General features: G+C 53.2%; 2 protein-coding genes across 2 annotated transcripts; one reads left to right on the top strand and one right to left on the bottom strand.

Moving 5' to 3' along the window:
* Positions 1 to 1,880: 1,880 nt before the first annotated feature.
* ZNF598 (zinc finger protein 598, E3 ubiquitin ligase) lies at positions 1,881 to 15,537 on the bottom strand. Its single transcript, XM_050317100.1, is given in 13 exon segments — positions 1,881 to 3,944; positions 4,034 to 4,178; positions 4,951 to 5,086; positions 6,121 to 6,881; positions 7,483 to 7,555; positions 8,724 to 8,911; positions 9,917 to 10,034; positions 10,646 to 10,863; positions 11,663 to 11,874; positions 13,102 to 13,231; positions 14,020 to 14,132; positions 15,300 to 15,492; positions 15,494 to 15,537. Coding segments are annotated over 13 exon segments (2,679 nt in total). The 3' UTR covers positions 1,881 to 3,596.
* A 9,223-nt stretch (positions 15,538 to 24,760) lies between these two features.
* NPW (neuropeptide W) lies at positions 24,761 to 26,771 on the top strand. The gene is made up of 2 exons (XM_050317353.1): positions 24,761 to 25,202; positions 26,369 to 26,771. Exons 1-2 carry the CDS (start codon positions 24,813 to 24,815, stop codon positions 26,402 to 26,404), a joined length of 426 nt encoding a protein of 141 aa, XP_050173310.1. The 5' UTR covers positions 24,761 to 24,812; the 3' UTR covers positions 26,405 to 26,771.
* Positions 26,772 to 27,042: the final 271 nt, after the last annotated feature.

Raw genomic sequence — 27,042 nt, 5'->3', positions numbered from 1 at the left:
AATAGTGATGGGTTTGTGTAGGATGTGGCCACGCTGAGGCAGGATGGGACAACCCAAAAGTCAGGTGGCCCCATAGCAGCCAGGACACACCAGCCTTGAAAGGAGCACTGACCCACCTGAGCCTGACTCAACCCCCCCATTTGGGTTGGGTGGGGGGGGAGCTGTCGCCAAAGGCCCCACATGCAGCTCCCAAACCCCACAGCAGCCTCCACCCAGCCAAATCTAACCATGCTCAGAGGCAGGGTGAGACACAGCCCCCAGCCTGGCCACTGTCACCCTGTGCCTGGAATCCTGCCTGGAATCCTTTGGGGACCCCCCCAGTGTCCCCTCGAGCTGTCAGGTCAGCAGTGCCCTGCAGTGCCCGTGGCAGCACCTCGGTGTGTCCAGAGTGTACGGGTGGGGCTGGAACAAATACAGTTCAGAGTGCTCATGGTTAGAGAACTGGAGCCCTCAGAGCAGGAACTGCTGTATTGGGGGAGTCAGGTATTTGTAACATCGATTTCCATCTTCTTTCTCCCCAGTTTTTTTTCCCAGCCCATTTGATGTGGTACAGCAGCACTTGCTCCCTCATAACTACCCAGAACACATCCTAAAATCGTGCCAGGGCTGTCCCAAAACCACACCAGGACTGTCCTGAGCGTGCCAGGGCTGTGCCATCCTCACGAGCCATTCATGACCCTCTGTTCTCCTCAGAGCTCGGGACCCACCAGCACCTCGAGCTCGCAGAGGGCAGGATTGTGCTGTGCTCAGCTCAGCCCAAAAGCTTCTGTTAGCACTGAATTTGGGTGTACAGAGTAGAATTCCAGCTCTCCCACGCTGAGTTCTGCCCGACCCCCTGCTCCAGGAGGCTCTGCCAGGACAACGTGGGTGTTTCTGGGGTAACCACGTTGTGGTGTTTGCAATTTATTGGAAGCATATTAAAAGATTTGAAAGAATTGGGAGTTTTTATCAACATTTTAAGCTGTTCCTAGCAAGGTGGAAGCTTAAGTGATATTTAGTAAAAATACCACCCCCCCATTACCTGCTTCTGTGTGTCAGGGGGCTGGAGCAGACCCCAAGAGCAGATCCCTCCCTTTATGCCACATCAAACAGCTGTGCCTGGACACTGTGGGATGAGTTTCCCATCAGTTCCTACCACAACAGCAAATGACACCCCTGGCATTTCTGCTGCCCATCAGTTCCTTACAGGGCACTTTGTACCCTGCCCTACCCATCACCAGCCCCTCAGAATGGCACAGGGCTTCTCCTGGCTCTGTCTGCTGCTCGGGGCTCCCACCAACCAAGTCACCATCTATTCCACAGTAAATCCCATCATCATTCTGTGGAATGGCCATTTCTCTCAGTGAAAGCTGCTGTACATACCTGTAGACTCCTCTCAGCCCGTGCTGGCCCCAAGCAGGTGGCTCTGGTCCCGCTCTGGTCCCCCCTTGTCCCATTCCCAGCTGCATTCTGACCCTCTGTGTGTCACAAGAGCCTCTTCCAGCCCCTGAGGCTCAGAAACAGCCTTCACTGTCTCGACTTGAAACCCAAGTTCAGCTGCCTGGATTTCGTTGCAATACACATTTAAACCTCAGATCCTTCAAGAGTTTTAATCTCCAACAGATCCCAACTGTGGTTTGGGAAGTTCAGTTTCTTTGCAGATACCTCTGTCCAAGCAGACGCTTCCAGGAGTTGCAGTTGTCACTTAACCTCTGTGCAGTGTAGTATAAAGTGGACTGTGTATGGAAATAAGTTTAAAATGTTTACAATTTTGTATATATTATATATAAAAAAAATATCTTTTGAGAGAACAATCTGTGATTCTGTATTTTCAGTGTCCGTGTAACCAACTGCAACTTATTTTCAATAAAGAGTTAAAAATGAATAGGAAAAAAAAAAAATTTGGTAATAACTTTATTTAATCAGGTGAGCACAAGGAACAAGGAAACTGCAAGAGCAGGCCCCAGAGATCCAGAGCCTCGAGGAACTCCCAGCAGCACCAGCCCAGGGATCCAGGGAGCTGCTGACAGAGCTGAAAACCCAGGGAAGAGGGAAGATCCTGCTGCAGGGAAGATGCATCTCAGCCCCCTGGACTTTACAAACCCAAGATGGGGAGAGGAGCTGACTGAAGTTGGGGGGGGCAGCTGGCACCCCCCACACCCCCCGTGTCCCTGTGGGGTGGCCCAGCCTCGGGCATCGCGTCCCACTCGGATCCAGGTCCCACCCGAGGCAGGGACAGGGACATGTCCCGACTCCTCACGTGCTCATGCAGTGTCTGAACAGCCATGCAGGCAAATCATCCTCCCCAGCCCCGGGGAGGCCGAATACAACACCTTCAGGTGTTCAGAACAGTCTTAAATACCCACAAAAGAAACCCAAAGCACTTTGCAGCCTGAGCAAGCAAAATAACGTGTAAGGCAAGGAAGAGTGGCTGTAGCAGGACTAGCTCTGAGCTCGATTTCATGGAAATGATGTCTCTAGAAAAGCTGTGTTTTGTCACTGAAAATTATGTAAATTAATGTCAGCTTTACTGCTACATGTTAAAAATAACTAAACCTGGAGATGGGAGGGGATCGGACACTGAACCACAGCCATGGAAGTGCACGGCAGGGAGGGCTCTTGGCACTCCAGCACCTCTGAGCTGCTGCTGGAGGAGTCACTTCACTGGATGAAGAGATCCCCCCCCTTCCTCTGAGGAGGTGGAATTTGGGGATGCAAAAAAAAACATGAGCAAAGCTACGTCAGCCTGGTGTCACCAAGGGAGGTGCAGGTGTCAGGCCACTGTAAACAGAGAAATGCACTTAAAGGCACTGCAGAAAACAAGGTCAGTGATCAGCAGCATTTAATGTCCCAGGATGCTGTTGGGAGCTCCCACCAGTAATACAACCAAGAAATTAGAAACATGGCAGTCATTAAATAAAATTCCCGTGTGCTTTACGCAGAGTAAAGCCTTAATGCTCTTACTGTACATGCAGGGCTACAAAATCAGTTTCTTGAAAGAACATGTTACAGAAAAGGTCAGAGGCAACTTCAAATCTTGCACAGACCAGCCCATTCTTCTTCAAGCAGCAGAATGGACTCTGTTTGCAGACAGGGAACTCTGCAGCCCAGTGCTTGCAGCGCTCCTGGTCACACCAGTGAGCAGCATCTGTCCTGCACCTTTGTACCCCTGACTAGTGTGATCTTCACTGAAATAGCACAAAAAAATCAGAATGTTATAAGGGAAGCCACTTCTGTTCATTTCAGTGATCCCTAATCTTCCCCCACCCCAAAACCAGAAAGAAACCCCCAAACCAGATGCTTATTCCCCTATTGTGTCCCCTGTCAGTCTGCAGATCAGAAAGGATTCCCAGCTATTGCATGTTCCAGGAGGAAGGAGCCCCTGCCTGCCCACCCTGCGGCTCAGCCTAACCCTACCCCAGATTTTGGGAGCTCAGACTGTGGGAGGGATGAGCTCCAGCACATTCCCATGATCCCTTTGCCCCGAGAGGGCTCCCCAAATTACCTGCTCCTCACTGACTCAACCGGCACCGGCCCTCAGCCACTCTACGCTGCCAAACCTCATTCCAAAAGTGCATCTCCAGAGCCAGAGCCTGGTGTGTGGGCCCTCGGGAAAGCTAACTGATGATCCTGCTGATTGCCTGCAAGGAAGGGAACTCCTCATCCTCAATATGCAAAGCTTTGTGGGTGACCACGTCCTGCTGAGTCAGCACTTGCTTACACGTGGGGCAGATGTAGCAGTCGAGGTCCGCGGGGGGCTCCACCTGCCAAACGTTCTTTTTGTTCTTTTTGGGCCTGTTGGAGCTTTGTTTCTCCTTGCCTCGGAAGTCGTTGTGAGCAGAGAGCAGTTCCTGCTGCTTCACCGTGTCCGGCAGCAGCACCAACAACTCCTTGAAAATCTTCTTGAAGTTCTCCCCCAGCAGCTCTCGGCAGCTCTTGTAATACTGCGCTGCAGAGATCACCCCCTGCAGAGAATTAGAAACACGCAGATCTGTTAAAAAATCCCACTGGGATTCAGGTCTCCCAGAGAGGGAGGTTTTGGGAACCCACTCACCTGCCTGAACTGCCCAGAATGAGTTTTAAATTTATTGAACTTGGACTCGTCGCTTTGAAGAAATTCTTTAATGGATTGGATGAGCTGGATGTTCCTCTGCTGGAAGTTCTCAGGTATCAAGTATGATCCGTGACAGGATTTTGGCCTGCGATGGGAAACACCAAGAGTGACTCTGACATTGGTTTGTGTCACAGCAAAATGCCCCAGGACATAAATCACATGGCTGTTCTGGTTTACAGGCTGCACGTCCTTCCTCCACCCAGCTCCACGTGCATTACTGTGAGCAGCACACAGCTGTCTTGCCAGGATGATAAAATATGGGATTTCTGTATCAGATTCCAGCTTTACATAGACAGAGTATGTAAAATCCAAATTTAACATGGTCCTGATGAGCTGTTTTGTAAGGGGAATTCACTAAAAAGACGTGGGTAAAGACCACACCACGAATAAACCAACAGGTAATGCAGGTCCTGTATTAAACTGACACAGTTTCCCCTCCCCTTTTCTCATAAACTCCTCTTTCTATCCCAGAAGGGCCAGAGAGCAGCTACTGGGAAGATCAGGGCAGTGAAGGTCACCAAGGAGAACACACCTCAGCATTCTGCCGCTGGGACTCTGACAGAATCGATGGGAAGGGGAAGGAATACGTTGAAGCTGCAGATTCCCAAATAAATCTAAACCAGACCAAAGTCTGAGCAGCCACACTGCGCAGGTTTCCACTTCCTCACCTGCAGCTTCACAGGGCTGTCTTCTTTGACACAGCTCCCCTGAATCCAGCCCACAACACCCCAGGACTTCCCACTGGGAATCTTCACCCCGCCGGCCCCGCTGAGTGTTCCCTGCGCTGTTTGAAGCCCACCTGACACAACTGAGGTGCAATGTGGAACGTAACTCACTCCGAGGAGTTATTTACTCACTCTTTCAGAGCTGTAGTGACAGGTTCAGAGATGTTGGTGGATGGAATGACAGCGAAGCCCGGGGGGGGTTTGCTGACAGGCACCGACAGGCCCGGAGGCGGAGGAGGGTTCTTCAGCAGCACCACGGAGTTAAAGCCTGGGGGCAACAGGGAAAGGGCAGGAGTTAGAACACAGCCCCCCAGCTAAAGCTCACACCAGTGTCTGCTACACTCTGCACAAGCACCAAGAAGAAGTTGCAGTGCAGACATGACTATATTGGAAAAAACCTAAAAATCAGAGGTGGAAATCTTCAAGAAGCACTTCAGGGCAGCTGATGTTCCTCTACACAGAAAGCGCTTTAATTATTCATTTACTTTTTCAATGGAAAATAGTTTTTAAAACCCACTCAAAGTCACAATGAAAAGCACTTTTGCATTATTAAAGTGAACAGAAATCACCTGAGGAGGCACAGCAGCACCAGGCCTGGCCTGGCATCTCCCCCAGCAGGAGCTGCAGAGCAGCACAAGCAGCAGTGCCACCTCCATGAAAACCACTCCAAGTCACACTTGTTGCTGTCTCTCCACTCTTACAAGGTCATGGCTAAAAGCAGGGCAGGAAACCTCTGCAAACACAGGAGGAAGCAGCCAAGGAAGCCAACTGAGGAGTGCCAGCAGGCACAGGACACTGCCAGAGATTCCCTTCACCCACAGCGGCCTCCCAGGCAGATCCTGGAGCACAACAGCTCCTAGAAGGGCAGGGACAGGTGAAAACCAGCTGCTCATCCTTGAGCCACCCCAGCGACCAGACACCTCCAGGTGTGTGGGACAGAGGTGTCCCAACACTGCCACTGCTTTAGCCAGGACTCTGAGGACATTCCAGCCCTCCTGTGTCACCCAGGCTGCCTTCACCTCCAGAGCCCAGCCTGGCACCTGGTGGCAGAACCTCACACGAGAGCCAGAAGGAGACTCATTCAGCACATCCATGGGCCACGTTTCTCTAAGTCACTTCCAAGCAAAGCTGGCTGTGCTTCCCCATCCCTGGAAGTGTCCAAGGCCAGGTTGGATGGGGCTTGGAGCAACCTGGGCTAGTGGAAGGTGTCCCTGCCCATGGCAGGGAGGTGAAATGAGATGATCTTTAAGATCCCTCCCAACCCAACCCATTCCAGGACTCTGTGATCCCCTCTGTGCTTACCTGGTGGCGGGGGCATCCTGGCTGATCCTGAGCTCCCAAGAGCTGGGAAGTCTTCCTGAGGTAAAGGGCATTTGTTAGTCACTGTGGGCTTTTTAAGGCCGGGGGGCTCTTTGGGTGTGCCACAGACCGCTGAGGGCTTTTCCGAGTGCCCGTTCACGACAGCTGTGGGCCTGTCGGGGCCGTGGGGAGCAGGGAACGCCTTGCAGGGCTGCTCTGCTTCCGGGGGCTTTTCCGTGGGTGGCCTGGGGAACGCCGTGTCCAGGGACGGCCGTGGGGACGACGGTCTCTGCTTCTCGACCCCCACCTTCTTTTTCTTGCCCACTTTCGTAAAAGTCTGTGAGGTAGAGGCTGCCAGCAAGGACGAGACGTCGAACATGGTGGGCGTGTTCCGGATCTCCTGGGTGGTCAAGCCACCACCGCCGTCCTCGTCGTCCGACTCACAGAGTTTATTGCTCTTCTTACTTCCCTTAGAGGTGTTCAAGGATGGTTTTTTGGCTGGCTGGCTGACGCAGGGGTTGGTGATGGCTTTGACCACGCTTTTGCTGGAGCCGTTGTTCCACGCAGATGTGATGTTAGTTACTGTCTTGTTGTTGGGCTTCATTTTGGACACCAGGGCTGGGAAGTCCTCCTCTTGGAAGGCCGCTTTCTTTGCAGTCGCTGTGTACATCAGAGACATCCCAGACGAGATGGTGGGAGCTGCAGAGGATGACAGGCTTGGGAAATCTTCTTCTTTAAGCTTAACCAGTGCTGGCTGGGCAGAGCTGTGAGGAAGGGAGAGGTTGGGGTTACCCTGTTATGACAGAGGCAGCACAACCTCGATGGGCGACACGAGCCCCACAGCTCTCCACACTCTTCCTCAAACTGTTGCTAAGGGTGGCACAAGTGACCCAGGTTTTAACAGGACACAAATGCACTGAGAGTTACCAACTGCACCTGCAAAGGGTCTCCTCAAGAAGTGCCACCAGCCTTGCTGTGTTAGCAGCGCTGTCTCAGCACCCCCCACCTTGACCAGGGCTGGTCCAGGCCCATTTGAGCTGCCACGTCCTGCAAAGACAACGCTCTCGGGGACGTGGTGGGATTGTTGGGGTGTCCTGGGCAGGGCCAGGAGCTGGACTCGATGATCCTTTTGGGTCCCTTCCAGCTCAGCTCATTCCATGATTCTATGATTCCAAGACCAAGCTGTGAGCTGAAGCAACAGCCGGTGCCGCAGGTGAGCGGCACAGAAACAGCTCGAGGCAGGAGGGGATGGGCAGGGGAGGCACTGGGAGATCAATCTCCCAAAATTACTTTCCACGGAAACGCAGGACATAAATAAAGCTTCTAAATCTGCTTTCTCACTGCTGCAGCCCTGCACAAACTCACCCCTGGAGAGGTCCTGCTGCCGAGCCGATTGCTGGAAAGTCGTCTTGGCTGAGAGCACCGTTAGCAGCTGCTTCTTTTGGAACAGTGACAAAAAGAGCAAAGAAATGTTTTCAGCTCAAGCCCATTCATTGCAGAGTGGGGGCTACCAACAAACACGGCAGCAGCATTACCAAGTCCTATTTTCAGCAGCTGATGATGTCATTAACTGACATTCCAGAACAATTTAAATCCATGCATCACTATTTCCTTCAATTAACTGCGTTCACCATTATGTCATGGCATACAGGAAATTCATGATACTTTAAGTGAGTAAAACGTGGTGGGGAAGCACTTAGTGAGAGAACCTTCCAAAAACTGAGATGCCAATGCCCCCAGTCTTGCCCCGAGGTTGGCACTCAGAAGCCTGCACAGGGTCAGGATGTTGAGCAGAGCCTCTGTGCTCCAACTGATTTATGCTGAATCTTCTTCACCTGGAAAGCTGCTCCTCTGAGCAGCCCCTCGCACCTCTGCCCAAAGTGCTCAGCAATTAGTTCCTGGGCAGTGGTTTTACACTGAAACACAGCTCATTCCCAGTTTAATGTGCCTTAAAATCCAAGTTCTGTGCTGCAGAGTGCAGGGACAGATTGGCAATGGCTCTGACACACAAACAGCAAAAGGTGGAAGGGATAACCCTGCCCGGCCCCCAGATGAGCTGTACCCATTAACCTCACACAGCTCCCAGCAGCTCCCAGCTCCTAATGAAGTTCCATAAAATCTTTAAGTGAAAAAAACAGTGGAAAATGAATCTGGAGGAACAGTAATATCAAAACAGCACTGCACTGTGTTTATGTGGCCCAAACTGGACCTGGGTCAGGTTTGCTTTCACCAGTTACAAACTTTTACTGGGAATAACTTGCTCTCAAAAAAAGGGAAACTCAGTTCAAGCATCCCAATAAATCAGTTCTTCCTGCTCAAGTGGGAAATGTTACATTCTTGGGTTATCTTGATTTGGATGGACCGTCACCTCATGTTGTATGTTACCTGCATTCGATATTTCTACCCAGATCCACCTCAGCTCCAACCTGCTGCAGGATCCCAGCCCGCTGGGACACGTCCCACTGCAAATCCCTGTGGCTGATCTGAGGCTCTGCAGAGCTCCATCCCCATCCAGCAGCTCTTGGGAGCAATGCACAGCGATTCCCACCTGTGCCAGGCTGATGTGCAGCCCCCCCTGCTCCCTGCAGAGCCTGCTGCACCCTCACCTGCCGCATCGTTCGGGCACTTTGGCACCCGTTTGGAGCCGAGCGCGTCGGGATCCCTCAAATCCTCCTTCTTCCCTCTGCTGCTGCCGCCGCCGTCCTCTTTGTCCTCCACCCTTTTCTTCTCTTCCTGCCGTTTGGCTGCCACAGACGCCCTGACTGCTGCTGCAACATCCCTGTCTTCCTCTTCCCTGCGGGACAGGGCACATTCCTCGGTCAAACGGCAAGGAGTGCGGAGCAGCTGCCTCGCTCAGCTCTCACCTCTCCGCTGCCATCCCTGACCTCGTGCTGCCACCTGCTGAGAAGGCTAAACCAGCCCCACCACTCCAGTCCACCCCAGCCAGGCAACATTCCCCCCTGCATTTCCAAGTTCTATGTGTGGGAATAACAATCCAGGCCAGAACCGGCATGAACAGGGGGAGACAGCACCAAGGACGAATGGGGCACCTGTCTCTCCTGTTCATTTTCAAACATATGGAATCGTTTTTGGAGGCCACAGGAACTCCTGGAGACATGGCTGGTCATGAACTCCCAACACATGCATGATCTACATGTGACACCAACATAGGAGTGTTTTGGGATGGACTTTTTCCCCAGTGGAATCACCTGTAACGAACCAGCTGCCTATCCAGCGAGAAAAAGAAGAAAATAAGATGTGCAGGATGCATAAAGCACTCGGGTCTGGTGTGGATGAAGAGACACACAAATGCAAAATTTCATTTCAGTACTTCACCCTCTTCCTTTTCCCAAGCACTCAGTCTGGCCACACAGAGATCTGTTAGTTCAGTGAAAAACACAGTCCTTAGAACAGGAATTTCATGATTATCCAGACCAAAAGCCCCATTAAGCCTGCACAAACTCATCACTTACTTCAGAAAATCCTACTTAGAGAAGTTTGCATAAAAACAGCTGCTGAAATTAATTTAGGGTTCTGAGTTTATTTAATCCACAAGCTGAGGATCACACTGTTTGTTTCCTGAGCTCAAACTTCACACAGAGTAATTCCATGTTGACCAGGCTTGTAGCCAGCACACGGCCTTGGACTGGAAGCTCATTCTGCTCTCAGCTCAGGATTCACCACAGAGGCCTCCAAATTCTGTACCCACTTCCTACTGATCCACCAAAATATTGTGAGTTGGCAAGTGAAAACCAACACTGAACAGGAGTAAAGCTCCACCCAATGCTGTGCTACTCACCTCTTGTACCTCCAGCTGCCTCTCCTGTTCTGTTGGCTCCCCCGGCCGTTCAACCTGCCCGTCCTCCCCTGCCTGTTGTACCTGTCAACCTCTTCATAGTCCTCTGCACCTACAACACCTGAACAGGAGGGAGGGTTGATCACTCTCGGTTATTTCTCTAATCTGGGCATCACACTCTGCCTGAAAAATGCAAAAATACACTCGTACAAACAAATTATCTTCATTTCTTTCTGATGACTAAGCCAGCAGTTTTTCCTAAAATTATGTGCCATTGTTAAATCCACGCATGGGGGGAAAAATCCTACAATAATGAGGTAGGAAGGGATCTCTGGATGTCACCTGCTCCAGCCCCTCATTCAAAGCAAGGCCAACCCAAAACCACAGCAAGTTGCCCAGGGCCTGGTCTGGTTGAGTTCTGGTTACCTTCAAACCTCTACAACCTCTCAGGTCCTGTTCCAGGATGAACAGGAAGAATTTCTTCATGGCTATGAAATGTTCACCAGACGTTCTCGAAAACCCTCAGAGCAGTGGAATAGTTTGGGTTGGAAGGGAGCTTAAGGATCACCCAGTGTCACCCCCTGCCATGGGTAGGGACACCTCCCACTATCCCAGGTTGCTCCAAGCCCTGTCCAACCTGGCCTTGGACACTTGCAGGGATGGGGCAGCCACAGCTTCTCTGGGCACCCTGTGCCACCTCCCCGTGAAGGGCTGGGTTCGTGCCCCGCTCACCGTCGTTCCTGCGGGGGTGCCGGGGGGTGTAGGTGAACTGCAGGTCGATGTGGCGGTTCTGGCGGGCCTCGGCCCTGCTCTTGCTGTGACAGGCTGTCTTGTGGGCCTTGTAGTCGATCTCGGTGCGGAAGGCGTGCGTGAACTGCTCCGTGCTGCACCGGCCCTCCTCGCACAGGAAGTGCTTCTCGCGGAAGTGCTCCCGCAGGTACTCGTAGTCACTGCGGGGGAAACGCGGAGCTCACTCACACCCCCCCAGCAACACCTTCTCATGGCACGGGGCCACTCTTGAAGGGAAGCCCGGGTGGTTGGTTTTTGTTATACCCCCAGGGAAGCCTTCCAGTGAAACCCCTTCTGCAGGGCCAGCACAGACCGCGCTGCACGGCCCAGATGTCCCGCCACACCCAGTGCTGGATGCTCATCACACCCTGCTCTGCTTAGGGCACGTCTTTCACACAGAAAATCAGTTCTGTCCTCTTTGCACATGAACTTTGGAGCATTAGAATAATGGAACTGCAGAACTGGTAAAGTTGGAAAAGACATCCAAGATCCCCGAGTCCAACCATCAACCAGCACCACCACCATGTTCCAAGTGCCACACCCATGTGTTTTTTGAACACTTCCAGGGATGGGGACTCCACTACTGCTCTGAGCAGCCTGTTCCAATGTTTGATAACACTTTCCATGAAGAAACATTCCTAACATCCAGTCTAAACCTCCCCTGGTGCAATTTGAGGCTACTTCCTCTCGCCCTGTCCACCTCTGGAGGTAACACACCAGACAGCTGCTGTCAGGCTGCAAAACGTAATTTTTCACGTTTAACATTAATGAAGAAAATCTTAAGGCATGAACTAGACAAAGTGAGTATTTTGGCTGTTTGTCTGAGGAACAAGAGACTGCAGCCAGCCTGCTCCTGTTCTTCCCCTCTGCCATCAAGCACCGCTTCCCCTAAAATTCAAAGGGGACCCAGGCAATTCAAGGCCCAGAAAGAACTGGCACAAATGACCCCACTGGCCCAACCTGTAGTACTCCTGAGCGCCGTCGGAGTCGCAGAAGTGGCAGAAGTAGTGATCCCTGCGCAGGTGCTTCAGCAGCTCGTCGTTGTCCAGGTACCGCTCGTCGCAGAACTTGCACAGGGGGTGCCCCCGGTGGGAGGTGTCGTCGGGGTCCCCGTGGATGCGGTGCCGGGCCAGGTCCTTGCGGGAGTACCACTTCCTTTCGGAGGTGAAAATCTGCACCGTGGACAGACACACAGGGCGTGGCACTCCTCGTGGACAGGGAACAGGAATGAGCCGGGGCTGTGCCCACCGTGTCCCTCTGAGGAGCCAAAGGCTTGCTTCGAAAAGCTTGACCACCAACACCTAAAATGTTTGCTCATTCCAATTCAAGTGACGGATCCAAATTAAATCCAACTTGAATTTCTCTCCCTTTGAACACTGGAAACAGACCTAATTAACTTTTTTCCCCTTTCACTTTTTTTTTTTGATACGGCAACAAACTTCAGATTATTATCTCAGAGGGAGGAAAATCCTAAGTACGCATTTATGAGCACACAGTATTTTGCATACTCGAATTAAAAAGCCCCATAAACCCCCAGTGAGCTGTTTTACTTTCCTCAGACAGCAACCACCCAAAATAGCTACAGAGCAGACACTTCAATGCAAAAATTCTGCATCACCAGCCAACCCTCTGTCCCCACTAACACGTGAGTTATTTTGGTAGGAAGGTTCTGGAGATGCCAAAAGGATCAAGCCAGCCTTGACAACAGAATATCCTTTATTTCTGGCCTAGACAAGGCCTGTGAACTTGCTCTGGGAAAAGGTTTGTTTAGCTTTGCCAGGGCTGATGGACCGAAGCTTCTGCAAGTTTAGGAGCTTCTTTTCAGGGGGTACAAGTGACTCTTTGGAACAAGGGATATTTTTTTCCCGTGAAATAAAAATCTCTACAGTATTCTGAGATCAAAAAGCAACAGTTTTAATACTGTCTGTGAATTCTCTGGGAGCGAAAATGACAAGTTCTCTCAGTGCTGGCTACGCTGACCATGAAATGCCTCACTGGGGTCCTGCCCTCCCTCCCCGCTCCCTTCCCTCAGCTCCAGGGACTGCACGACCACAGGAAAGACTCAAATCTGTTCCCTCTCTTACAGGGTTCACTCAGGTCAACCTGCTCCCTTCTGGATCCCATCCCTTCTGGCAGCAAACTCCGGCTCACCTGGCACACACCAAGTGTGGCACCACCACCGTGGGGTTTAATTTAAAATCTGGAGAACCTCCAGCCCTCCTTCAGTAATCAGTTTATGGAAGGAGAAAGACTTCAAATAAAGCAACTGGCCTCGCTGCAGGCAGGCAGAGGAAACCAAAATAACTGCTGTTCAGCCACCTCCTTCTCCCCAGCTCCCCAGGTAGTCACAGAGGGAAAGCCTCCTCGTCCCCACACATCCCAGCAGAGGCCCAGCTCACCTTCAGGTGTTTGACACAGAGTTTGCAGCAGAAGAGCTCATGTTGCTTCCTCATGTGCTGCTCCAGGTCTGCAAAGGTGTTGAAGGGCTTGGCGTCAGGGCACAAGGAGCACTCGTGCTGCAGCAGCTTCCTGAGGGAGGAGAGAGCTCCCAGAAGTGAGCCAGTTATCCCCCAGCACCCCGAGACCTCCGTCAGAACACAAACATCCTGGCCCTGGCAGAAGGCTCCAGCTTTATGGGCCTCCCAGCAATCTGTAACGAGGTTTGAGTCCTGCTTACTCCACGAATTTTGTCCTGTGTCAGGAATGGGATGGAACCAAATGACACCGAGGTTTCAGGTGCAGGAGAGGAGCTGAGCAGTGTAAGAGCGACCCTGTCCCTAAAACTGAGGGGATGGAACAGCCCCTGTGCTTCCTGCAGATCCAGCTGGATCCTGCAGCATTCACACCCAGTTTCATTGCACTTTCCACTGTCAGAAACCAAGGAATACAGAGGGGAGGGATGAAGGATTGTAACACAAAAGGAGGGGGAAAAAACACCACAAAAAAGTCCATCCCACAGGGGTTTCCAACCCTGCCAGAGCACTGGCTGATTTTATTGACACCTGCATATATTAATATACAACTAACTGTAATTATGTCTTCACCAATTTCCACAGCAGCCACGCAAGGGATGGAAAGGTTTTCAGCAAGTTTGCTGCTGCTTAATGTGCAAAAAAATTACTTTTGTTGACAGAGCAAAGCTTCTGTGCTGCAGCACTCCAGCCTTGAGGGGCTGTGAGTGTTCCCTGCGCTGCCCTGCTCCGGCCTCTCACCTGCCCAAACACGTGCCCAGCAGGTGACTCACGTACCCAGGAAACCACAGCACCCTGCCCTCCCAAACACCTCCTGCCACGTCCCAGAGAGGGGCCAGAGCTCACCTGTACAGGGCATAGACCTCCCCATCCATGAAATAAATGTCGTATTTCTTCTCATGCTGCAGCTGGTGAAGGGCTATGGAGGAGAAGGGCGGGAGCTTCCTCCCGAACACCACCTGGGGGACACAACACCGGGATCAGCAGGGGCTCTGCACCCCAGGGAGCCTGCAGGGGCTCTGGGATCACAGGCAAACTCTGGGCTCTGGGATCCCAGGCAAGCTCCGGGATCTGCTGCCTGCAGATCCCAGTGCCAGCCCCAGCTGTCACCATCCCCAGGCACTGTCACCAAAGCCACCGGGACTTGTCCTTATCAGCTGCCTGGGAAACGTGGATTGGACCAGCCTGGCCTTTGGATTTTGAACGAGATTAGGAGAAGTTTCTGGTGTGTTTTGCTCCCACAGCTGCGCCGAGGGTAAATACCCTCAACCAACCAAAGCCTTCCCACAGGGAATGCCTGCCAGGAGCCCTGCACTCGGCTCCTCCCCATTTCCTGGGGGATCACAGGGAAACCTGGAGTCTCCAAGGGACTCAACTACTGGGAAACCACCATCTCTTCTTTCCTTAACTCCCAGGAAGGCGAGGAACAAAACACCACAACACTTCCTGAATTATCTGTGCCACGTGCCCGCCTGAGGGATCTTCCCTGCTCCAGAGGCTGCAGCTGTTCAAAGTATAAATCCTTTAGGAGCCACCTTCCACTGCTCCAGCACTCATTCCCAGTCTGGGAATTACAGGGCAAGCAGCAACACTTGGGGAACAGCTGGAGTTACCTGTCCCAGCCCAGAGAGGCTGAGACACAGAAATACAAGAAGAATTTCAGTTCTTACAGTAAAAACTACGTTACAAATCCAGAAACGGATTGCCCAGAGAAGCTGTGGCTGCCCCATCCCTGGGAGTGTCCCAGGCCAGGCTGGACGGGGCTTGGAGCAACCTGGGCTGGTGGGAGGTGTCCCTGCCCATGGCAGGGGGTGGCACTGGATGGGCTTTACGGTCCCTTCCAACCCAAACCATTCCAGGATTCCACGAGCCCTCCTAAGAGGAGCCGCTTCCTGGGGCAGGGAGCAGAGGCTCCATCCCGCGCTGGCAGAGCGAGCCCTGCTGACTTAAAACCGAAAAAAAAAAAAAATATTCCCTTTAAACTCCATTTTCTCATTATTTCGCCTCCCGCCCGCCGGAGCGGCGCGGAGGGCGGATCCCCCGGGGCTCCGTCCCCGTCGGTCCCGCTCAGCCCCTTCCCGAGCCCGGCCCGGCCGAGGCCCCCCCGCTCCCCGACCCGGCCTCACCTGCCGCAGCTCCTCCCGGCACACGGCGCAGTAGCGGACGCCGCAGAGCGCCCGCATCCGCACGGAGCAGCGGTAGCAGATGGGGTGCTCGCAGCGGCCGAGCGCCAGCACGTCCAGCTCGCCGCAGCACAGCACACACGGCCCCTCGGCCGGGCCCGGCCCCGCGCCGGCCATGGCGGCCATGGCGGCCTCGGCCCGCCCACACCACCGAGCGCGGGCCAGAGCGCCGCGCCACCATAGAGAGGCGCGCCCGCCCAGCGCTGCCGGCACACGGAGCTGCGCGGCCAGAGCGCCGCCCCCCGCTGCCGGAACCGCCCCCGGCGGAGACAGCGCCACCCCGCTGACGTCACCTCTCGGTCCTCCAGCGCCCGGCCGTAGACACCCGGCGCGGTGACCATAGAGATGCGCTGGCCGGAGCGCCCCGGGCAGGGCCGCTCTGGCTCCCTCTCGGTAGTGTCCCTGAGGGGCAGGAGGACCTCGGGGCCATTTGGGGTCCCCAGGTCGTGCTTGAACACCCCGGGTGTGGAGACAGAGGGGACCCGGGGCCATTCCTGTCCCCCCTGGGTGTGGAGACAGAGGGGACCCAGGGCCAGTCCTGTCCCCCCGGGTGTGGAGACACGGGGGACTCAGGGCCATTCCTGTCCCCCCTGGGTGTGGAGACACGGGGGACCCTCAAAATCGCAGCCCCTGTACCTGTGGGCACATGGAGGACCCCAGCCCGTCCCTGGCACTCCTGGCCGTGGGGACACGGGCACGCCATGCCCTGCACCCCTGGGTGTGGGAACACGAGGGAGCCCAGCCTTGAACCTCCACACGCCCCATGTCCCTGGCCCCGGCGTTCTGACACCGCCTGTGGGGGGTCGGTGTCCCCCAGGACTGAGGGGACCTGCCCCTGGACACACTGGGCTCCTGATTTCTGTGGGATTTCTCCAGGCCAGACCCCTCCCCTGGGGTGCAAACAGCCCCTCCGTGGATTCCTCAGGCCTGCAGCTCTACCCCTCGATTTAATGTCATACCAGGTTTGTTACCTCAGGTACACGGGGTGTGACTGGGGGGGGGGGGGAAAAAAAAAAAAAAAAAAGGTAAAAAATGCGCTCAAAACGCTGTTGAAATTAGGATTTGGGATCCATTAGAGCGGGACTACAAAAGGGCTCTGACAGGGTGTTGAGAGCTCAGCCTAACGTAAATAATCCTTTATTTGCTCCAGGTTGTGACTCACACACTCGGTATCCAGGTTCCAGCTGTGCAGGGCGAGCTCAGGTGAGCTGAGTTAACGCTGACACACCTGAGGAAACCTGTCCAGGTTCCTGCTCGTGTGTGGGCTGATCCCGGGGTTTAAAGGTCTCTGTGGTGCTGGGACACGGAGATGGGAATTGCGGCTCCTTGGACAGGAGAGGGTGCTCCAGGAGCGTGGAAAAATGCATTGAGAGCAGCCATGTTCCTCTGGAAGGGAAAAAAAACACCAAAAAAACCCAAAACCAAACCAAGGATAAAAGCTGGCTTGACCACCGCACAGAGGAACAGACAGACCTTTTCAAACTTTAGGATCTGCCAGCTCTTTCTCTCCCAGATTCCCACCCAGAGATGGGGTCACTGCCATAGAATCCCAGAAGGGTTTGGGTTGGAAGGGACCTCAAAGCCCATCCAGTGCCACCTCCTGCCATGGGCAGGGACACCTTCCACTAGCCCAGGGCCTCCCCAGCCTCACAGGGCAGGATTCCTTCCCAATATCCCATTTAACCCTGCCCTCTGGCAGTGGGAAGCCATTCCCCCTTGGCCTGTCACTCCACTTCCTGATGAAATTCCTAGTAAATTCCCAGCATCTTCCTGTGGAAGATTGGATGAGCACTTTTATCACTCAGACCTGCTGTCTTTTCCCTGAATTCCTTGTCAAAACTGGTTCTTCCTTTTCTTTGAGCCACAAACAATCATTCTAGAACAAAGCAGCACATCAAACAGATCATTAAAACATCCCATGACGTTTTGTCATCCCACACCAGCCCCAGTTAACAACATCTGTGCCATCAAATAAATTAAGTAATAGGTTTGCTAAGTGTTTGGGAGCAGATAATGAAGGATTTCAACGTTTTGGATCATTGGCTACAACAGGTAATATTTACTTTCTCCTAAAGAGCCCCATTTATCCCACTTGAGCGTGCAGTGGGGTAACACTCGTCCTGCTGATCAACCCTGAAGTGTGTTTGGGTGGGGCTGCTCGGAATAATTGGGAATGACTGAGGATGATGGCTCTAATTACTCCAGGAAATGTCCCCCGAATTAATGACCCTGTTGAAAATGTTTTTTATGTCCAAACTGCATCACCCAATTCTGGAGAGCAATTAGCCTGAAATGAGCTGAGCCTGCCGGCAGGGATGTGCTGCCTTAAGTGTCACTCGGCTGTGAAATGACAGCGTGCCTGGGCACAGGATGATAAACACACCTGAGGAACGGGGATGGGGAGGGACATTACTCACCAGGGGACTCTGGGGACGCGGGCACTCGGCAGGGAGGGAGTTGGGACCTTTCAGATTTCGGCTCCGGTCGGTGATGTCGCTTCCCGCCGGCCCAGGAGCGCCAAGGACCTGACCCAAGGACAGATATTCCCACTCTGCTGGTGTCCCCACCTTTAACAAGCAGCACAAAGAGTTGCTGCAAAGCCAATATTCAAACAAACTTCACCAAAGCTCCTCGTCCTTCTGGAGAACCATCCTGCTGGTGCCTGTGAGTCACGGCTGGAGATTCATCTATTTTGTGGTGCAGAGAGGTTTTTATAACCCTCTTTCAAGCCACTGAATCATTCTTTGCTGATGATTTAAAGATGCTGGTTTATTTCTTCAGCGATTGCAAATGGAAGCCAGATCTTAGCACGGACTGTGACCCCAAAGCATAAAGAAATATAATTATATAGAAATTAGTGGTCTCCAAATATCTTAGTTGGTGCTTAATGCTATGTGTTGGCGGGCAGGGAATGTTTCCTTCCCAAGAAAAAGGGTTAATATTGACTCTGGGATAGTTAATTTCCATGTTTACTCGCTAAATATCACACAATAACTGCAGGGAAAGGCATTTTCAAGTCATTTAATCAGCAATAAATACACTTTGGAATAATTGATAACCCTGCAGATGAGCACAACAAGCCCATTCCACTCACAAGAGCAACAGATCAAATATTTATAGCCCAGCACTGAAATATTGTCCAAGTGTAGAACTAAAGGTTAGGCCTTGGCTGAATTTGCCATCCCCAGCCTGGTGCCGACGTGGCTCATTGGCAGCTGAGACCCTCAGTGTGGGACAGGGAAATAGGAAGCCAACCTTGCTTCTCACAAACATCCCAGCCTGACATTATCGACCATACTGTTTGCCCACCCGTTTTTTAACCAAAACCATGTTTTTCTATTTAAAAGTTGAGTCGTGGAGGGGCATTCACACCTCCCAGTTCTTTGATTAATCCACAGGCATGATGCACAGCTTTGCATTTGAAGAGGGAATTTTCCTCCAAGAGCTTTATTTGCTAAAAAACCCATAATTTGGTGATACAATCTTCCCTGGAAAGCAGTGATTCCTTGAAGAGGGGGAGGATGATCAGGGAGGAGCAGGATCTTTGCAGAGACACATGCTGGAAAGCAGAACTGTATTTTAAGGCATCCATAAATATTATTCTGGGGATGGAGTTTAGCAGCAGCTTGTTGGGGGATGAGAGCAGGGTAAGTGCAGCTGACAGAAAATGAAGTCCCTGGATGGGAATTCAGAGGAAAGGAGCAAATTTAGGCTTTCAGATTCCCAGAACAGGATGAGGGCCCTGGCAGAGCTCCATTTTCGGGTCCCATTCCGGGAGCTCACGCTGATGGGCTGCTCCTGCCCCAGGGTTCCTGTGGGAGCAGAGCTGGTGCTGGGCCCTTGGGATGCTCTGGGCAGGGTGGGAACCTCGGGACAGTCTGTGGAGCTGAGCCCTGACTGAACTTGATCCATGTTCAATCCAGCCCATCCTGGTGTAAGACTCAGCAATCAGTGCCTGGTGACCTGGTTGTGCCATGACACGTTTCCATCACTATTTCCCCACCCAGCAAGGCCAGGAGTTGGGAATTTGGAGAGGTGGGAGAGCAGAGAACTGATATTGCTGGGAATGCAGCTCGGAGCTCTCCACTCCCTGGCTGGGGCCCTGCCAGCCCAACCACTCTGCTCTGAATAATTCCATTTGATTTGTCTGCTGCTAGGTTTTATGGAGGTGTCTATCTCCCACTTACAGGGACATCACAGACACAGCAGGAATTTCCTGTGGAATGTGGGACATTGGGACTTAATGTAACTCTGGGCTTCTTTCTACCTGGTAACAACGGACAGGACAAGAGGAAATGGCCTCAGGTTACTCCAGGAGAGGTTTAAATTGGACATTAGGGGAAATTTCTTCATGGAAAAGGTTGCCAAGCATTGGAACAGGCTGCCCAGGGCAGGGCTGGAGTCACCATCCCTGGAAGTGTTCAAAGAACACGTGCATGTGGCACTTGAGGACTTGGGTTAGGGGTGACAATGGTGGTGCAGGTTGATGAGGGCTTTTCAACCTTGATCTCTGCAGATTCACTTGGAGACAGATTTTGTTCTCACCTACACCCCTCTGAGCCTCCACTCATCTCACACATGTAGCAGTGTGTGCTGGAGAGCCTCACTTAATTAAATCCCAGGAAAACAGGAGAGCTCCTGGGGGCTGTGTGGGCTCTGCTTGAGGGCTCTCGGGGCTGTCAAATGAAAGATTCCTCTCACAACTCTTTCTCCTCACAGCAAACACTGCAGAGCAGAGCCAAATTTACCCTGCACTTCACACATCTGGGTATTAAACTCGCTGGGGTTGGAAATTACTTCCAGGAGAAAAACTGACTCATGGACTGGAGGGGGCTGAGGGATCTGCTTGCATTACAGATGCCAGCCCAGGGCATCTTTTTTCCCCTCCTCTTTTCCCTGCCTTTCAGATTTTTTTCTCTTCTGCCTCCCTAAGGCAGTGCTGTCATCCCACATCCCTGGGACTGTTTCCTCACGATTCCTTGGTGGTGTTATGTCACGTCCAAATCACTCTGTGATGTCGTTGCTGCAGCCCTTGAGGTGTTTGAAGTCTCTTCATATCCTGCCAAGCACGGGACAGGCAAAACACAGGGTGGGGTGGACAAGCAGTGGTGCCTCACAGTTCACCCTCTCACCCAACAGGCCCCACAGCTGGGTGAGTCACAGCAGAACTGAAGGGTCATTCCTGCAGCTCGGAGGATGATGGACAACTTCATTAAGCTGGAGAGGTGAGGAGCCCTTAGCGGGTTTGGTGGGTCTGGACCTCAGCTTGGTTTTGGTCTCCCATCAGTGATTCAGTGATTCCCAATCCGTTCCGTGCTTGGAAGCAGGAATAATCCCACTGACTCAGCTGGGGCTTGGTTATGATCTTAATTACTGTCTGTAAAGGGCTTTGAAATCCTAAAGGGTCGATACCTTGGGAGTGTGGGTGATTGTGGTGTGAGCTCAGTGCAGGATTCCAGTGAGGAAACGAGTTCCCTTGGCCTGGGGAAGCAACTCCATGAAACTCTGCACAGGCATCATGAGTCTGTGGCTTTTTCCTGTCAACTCAGTGCTAATGGATCCATTGTTTCATGTAAAGGTTTCTCCCGCTCTTGTTCTATCCTGTGTGACATTTACAGCACTCTTTGTTCCATTAGCAAAGTAATTTGAGATAGTTTATTATCCTTTGGAGACTTCACTGCCTGCTGTTTAACTTCCACGTGACTGGACCCTGGAAAAAAAAAATCTCTTGAAATAGTGCATGAGGCTAAAAATAGTGAGGAATTAGTAGTTTCTTAGGAGTGAAATAATTAATTTAGAGCACTTTAATGTGAAGATCTGCAACTCTAGGAAACGCCACTCAGTGTTTCCTCTTTCTTTTCAGAGCCACCAATGTCTGTGCAGTCGAGGTGTTTCTGCCTCACAGCTTGAAACTGTAATTTGTTTGTATCAGTTACAGCTCCTTTATTTCAGGGGAACGGAGAAATAGCATTTAATCACGTTCTGAATCACTGGGGGAAGAAATCACTCCCTGATCTGGGTTCATTACACTCTCTAGGTGCAAGAAAACGGCAAAGGTTGTTATTCCTTGGATTTTCTGGGATGCTGTCACTGCAGCACCCGAGGGACTGAGCTTGTTTGGGTCCTGCTCCCTGAGTGCCTCATCCCCACTCCATGAAAACACTCCTGATTCCCCAGGGGCTCAGGCGTGGGATGGGTGTTGGAAAACATCAGGGTTTGAGTTTGCTGAGCCACACACGTGGGAATATCTTTTTCTTGCCTCTAAGACTTCACTCACTGCAGGGTTGAAGTAATGTCGGAGAGAGCAGGGATGTGAATCCAGAAAAGGAGGGGAAGGGCAGGAATTTGGCGTGTGGACAGAGATGGAGCAGTGGGAAACCTGTCCAGTGACCTCCTGGAGCCAGGCAGGGGCTTCATCACATCCCCTTTCCAGGTGGGATCTGCAGGACCAGCTCCCTCAGGTGCTGGGCTCCCAACCTTGTCTCCAAGCCAACTGCCCGGAGCAGCCCCGGCTTTGCTCCGGCTCGGGGTGCACGTGGCACTGCCTGGGGTGGGATGGGAGCAAAACTCACCCCTGCTCCAGCCTCCAGCCTCAGGTCTGTGCCCCCAGCTGATTTCCTGGTGGTGGAGCCTCTTTGGGCTGGTTTGTGCCCGTCCCTCCAACCTGCACAGGAGGGCAGAGCCGGGCAGTGTTCAGGAGAAGGACCAGGACCAGAGGGCTCCGTTACTTGGCCAAACCTTCCGTTACCCTGTGTGGTTTTTGGCAGCTCTCTGAACACTCCGAGCCTCAGTTTCTCAGCCTGGAGAACAGGATGATCCCAGTCAGCACAGCTGGATGAGCTCGCAGTGCTGCACCCCGGAGGAGGAGGGCAGGATCTGGACGTCTTCATGCCTGCTGATGTCACCCCCATCCTCCCCTGCTCTCACAGGGACATGCTGTAGAGCCCAAATGGCCAGAAAATGTCATGTATAGAACAAGCATTAATGCCCGAGGTGCAGAGGCCCCATCCCAGCGCTGGCCCCTCGATTGCTTTGTTTTCCTGCTGGGCTGAGTCGCTAACCTGCCAATAAACACCAGAGTCATTATCATAAAACTGGGGAAAATGCTGTCATTAAACCCCACCGGTTTAGTTTTCAAGTGCCTCTTTCTGGGACATCAAATTCATTTAGATCATTCTCCAAAGCCACAAATCCTGAGTGGCTGCAGTAATGCGTGTGGTGGGAGGTGAGAGCACCACAGGAATTAAATCAGGTGGAGAGGGCTCTTCACAGAGCTCAGCGGGGTTTGTTGCAGGAGGGAAGGTTTGATGCCTCCAGCTGCTCACCCCTCTGACCCCTCGGCCCTGGGGTCCCTTGGGATGTTCTCCAGAAATCCCAGTTCATGCTCAGCTTGGAGCATCCAGAGGGATGAGGAGCTGCAGCAGAGCCTTCCTCTTACAAAAAGATTGATTTTGTTCCAACAGAAGAGAATAAAACCTTAAATCCTTTCAGCAGCAGAGGCATAGGGTTAAATCCCTACGGTTAAGTTTTCCAGTGGGATCAAAATTTTTCAGGGGTTTAAACTGGCCCCTGCTCGGGGTTGATGAGCACCTGCAGTTCACAGAAAGGACCCATAAGGCTGAAACCTCAATGTCCTGGGAGTCTGTAGATTTCCATAGGAACCAGAACTTGTTCAAAAGTTTTTTATCTCCCAAAAATAACCAGGATTTTGTTCCTCTGGGGGAGTTCCTGGCACAAGACCACCTGGGAGCAGCTCAGTGCCATGTGTCCTCTGACGTGCTATGGAATCTGCGGCAGCACCGGCTTCTGCCAGGGGAACAAGAATCCTAAAATTATCTTCTAGTTACTTAGAATATAAATAGGATTCAAATTGCTTATCAGCTGTTTCATTTGAAAGATATTTAAAAATACTTGGGAGAGGAAACGTGCACTCTGGTAGAGATCCGGAGCCACGCTGTATCCAAAGGATCTCGGTGCCTTGAGGACACAACTGTGGGGATCAATCCATGCACTGGCAGGAAAGAGTTCAGTTCATGGAGAGTTTATCAGCGTGACAAGTTATTCAAGTTATGCCAAAAACACGTGTAAGAGACACTTCAGGCAGATCTCTGGGAATGGGAAAATCTTCCATTCCCGCTGGGAAGGTTGAGCCTGTGTTGGAGTGTGGCTGCAGTGAAACAAAAGCTCCTAAACCTGACTGTGTCCTTGGGCACAGAGCAGAAACAGGAACAAGCCAGGACGAGCATCAGGTCCTTCCCAGTCGATCCATCTCTGGGGAGGAGAAGGGAGTGGTCTGGCTTTTATGGAGTGAACAGACCTGGCAGCGGGTGTCCCGTTGTTGGGAACGACGGGATGGGATGGGATGGTCTGTGTGCTGTACCACTGCCATTCATTAATGGCTCTATTGAACATGAGAGTGGTGAGGCTGTTCTAATGTCCAGAGCACTCAGAGGGTGACAAAAATAGCCCATCCAGCAGGGATTGGCTCAGAGTAAGATGTGTCCTTACGGTAAACCTGGGCCCTTCCAAGAACTTGGGCTGTGGATGAGTTGGACTCTCTGCTCTGGTTCATTACAGGAACAAGTTGTGCTCTGCACAGATGTAACTTCCAGCATCCACTCCAGAAATTCTGCATCCCTGTCTTGCCAGCTGGGAATTGCACTCACTCCCAGCCTTCCCAGAAGAGGAAAATCGTGAGAATCCTCAGTGACCATCTGACACGTCCCCATGGCTGCTTTGGATTGTTCTCCTTCTCTTCTCCATCTGCCAGCCAACCCAAACCATTCCATGATTTTAAATGGTCACACAGGAGCATGGAAGATGCTGAGAATAAAATTTATCAAGTTACTGAAAAAAACCCAGAAATTATTTAGATGTGGTTCAGAGTATAGAGCCAAGAACTCAGCTAATAGACAGGAGGAGCTGGAATTGCTCCTTGGAGACCATGAACTTGACCTGCTTGGTTTTATTAAGGAATCTGGGTGGGGGAAAGTCACCTGACTGGGATGGCAAAATTCATGGTATTTAAGAACTGAGTGGCAGGAGAGGAGGGGAAGCAGTGGGACAGATCCACTGCAAATGGTCTGGAATGCTTTGCCACAGGGACCAGGGAGGATGCTCAAGGATGCTCGGGATGCTCCGGGTTGCAGGGGACGCTCAGGGATGCTCAGAGGATGCTCAAGGCCATGGGGAGGATCCCGCAGGCAGCAAGGAGGATGCTCAGGGATGCTCGGGATGCTCCGGGTTGCAAGGGATGCTCAGGGATGCTCAGAGGATGCTGGGGGCCACGGGGAGGATGCCGGCATCCCGGGGGGAGGCTGCCGGGGGAGGGCGGCCGGGGGCTGCCGGGGCGGAGCCGCGGGGGCCCCTCCCGACGGCGCTATAAACCGGCGGGGCGCGGGCGCGGGGCAGCCGTCGCTGGGGTGCCCGCACCCCTGCCCGCACCCTGCCCGGGCCATGGGGAGGGGGCAGCTGTCGGGGGGCGCCTGGGGGGCCCTGGTGCTGCTGGGGCTGATCCTGCCGGCCGCCCCGGCGGGCGCCTGGTACAAGCACGTCGCCAGCCCCCGGTACCACACGGTGGGTCGCGCCTCGGGGCTGCTGATGGGGGTCCGCCGCTCCCCCTACCTCTGGCGGCGGGAGCTGCCGGCCGAGCCCCTCCGGCACCCCGGGCCGCCCTCGGGGACAGCCCCCGCCCCCGGGCCGCCCCGCCGGGCTGAGCCCCCGCCCGCCGCCCCGGCCCCGCCGCCGCCCGGCCCCGGCCGCCTCCTGCAGCACCTGCTCCGGCGGGGCTGGGGCGGCTCCCGCCCGGCCCCCGCACGACCCCCGCCCGGCCCCCGCCAGCCTCAGGTAAGGCGGCCCCGACGGGCGGGCGGAGGGCGGGGGGGACCGGGGGGATCCCGGGAGCCGGGGCGGGCACGGGGGGTTCGCAGAGCCCCGGGATGCTCGAGGGATGTGATCCGTGTCTGCGACACGAGGGTCCTGCCGCGGCCCCTCTGCGGCCCCCGGGGGTGCTGGGGGGTCACCAGGGGTGCGTGGAGCCTCGGGGTGGGGGGTTCACCAGGAAACTGGGGTGCACAACAAGGCATTTGGAGGGGCTGCACTTTGGCTTTAAGGCAGAAAAAGGAGCTGAATGAAGTGTCCGAGGCCAGGTTGGACAGGGCTTGGACCAATCTGGTCTAGTGGGAGGTGTCCCTGCCCATGGCAGGGGCTGGAAAGAGATGATCTTCAAGGTCCCTTGCAACTCCAACCATTCCAGGATTCTAAGATTTCTCTGCCCCCTATTTGGTGCATCACAAACCTGCTCCCTGTGGGACTGAGCTGCCTGTGCTGGAGGGATGTCCCTGGGGTCAGAGGGGTGTCCCTGGAGCCGGCAGCTGGGTGATACTGGGATTCTCCTGGCGTGGCCCTCCTCAGGACCCCTCTGCTGCCCACTCAGGGCTCAGCCAGGCTCTGTGGGACTGGCTCAGGGCTGGCTCCAGACATTAAAAATTTCTTTCCTCTTATGTAGAGCTGGAGTCAACATCCAGCTGAAATCCACTGAGGCTTTTGGCTGTTGGATCAGCCCCTGAAACATGTAGCTGTATTCCTCCCCCACTTCATTTCTGGGAGGAAATCTGGGATTGGAATCATTTTGGGAAAGCCCAGCGCTGTGTTACGTCTGTGCTGTGCTGCTGCCTGGCTGGGCACGTCCCGGTCCCGCATGCTCTGGGTCTGTGCACACATGTGCATCCCTTGGATTCCCCGCTCAAATTCCAACTGGGAGCCCCACAGGCAGGTCCAAGGCTGGTATTTGGGTGTCTGGTGGGGTTTATCTGCGTGCACAGTGGCAGGATGGGAACCTGCAGGTTGGATCTGAGGCTGAGGAGGAGAAAATGTAATGAAAATTGTGAATGCAGCTGTGGTTCAAACACTGCACTGAGGGGAAATGGGATCCCACGTGGAGAGGGAGGTGATGGCAGAGCTGGAGGCTCAGGGGATGCTCCAAAATAACCCAGTCCCTCTTCTCCTTCCAGCTCTTCCCGCTTGAAGAGCTGGCTCTGACCCACTGAGGGACCCTGTGGAGATGCCCCACGTGCAGGAGGAGCAAGGACTGCCCGAGTGGGAGCTGCTCACCTGGCTGGACAGGAAGGGTCTCCTCGTGGCATCTCTGGCTACTCTGACCTCTCTGAAACCACACAGACAATTGCATCCCAAAAAATCTGAGTGTTCGTGGCCCTACCCAGGCACAGGGTAAATTCATCTTGTTTTCAGGTCAACCTCGTGCTACAAACTCGGGGAGAAATAAACAGGGGAGATATTTATTTTTGTTTATTTTTTTTACATTTCTGTACTAGCTTGTTTGCAATATGATACAAACATGTACTGTTCGCTTCCTCGGGACCTGCCCTCATTAAAATGAGATGTGATCAAAGGAAACTTGGGCTTCCTGGTGCTGCTGTGGGGTTTTGGTGGGGATTTTTAAGAGCAAAGCCCGGTCCAGCCCTGCACGGGGCAGACACTTCAGCAGTCGGGTCACTCCCAGATTTTTCTAACATGATTTAACTCCTTGACACAATTTTTTCTGCAGCTTTACAGTAAATCTCTTTTACTGCCTGTCAGGGAGTTACTGCCAGGCCAAGTGTCAATTCAGATGACAAAACTTAGGAATGCTTCCTCAACTACACAGAAGCTCTGTGAGTCCTCACTG

Source organism: Myiozetetes cayanensis, unplaced genomic scaffold, assembly GCF_022539395.1.
Source record: "Myiozetetes cayanensis isolate MyiCay16 unplaced genomic scaffold, myiCay2020 scf20-37, whole genome shotgun sequence".
NCBI classification, from domain to species: Eukaryota; Metazoa; Chordata; class Aves; order Passeriformes; family Tyrannidae; genus Myiozetetes; species Myiozetetes cayanensis.
The sequence above is the reverse complement of the archived record's forward strand: the minus strand, read 5'-3'. Positions and strand labels throughout refer to the sequence as shown.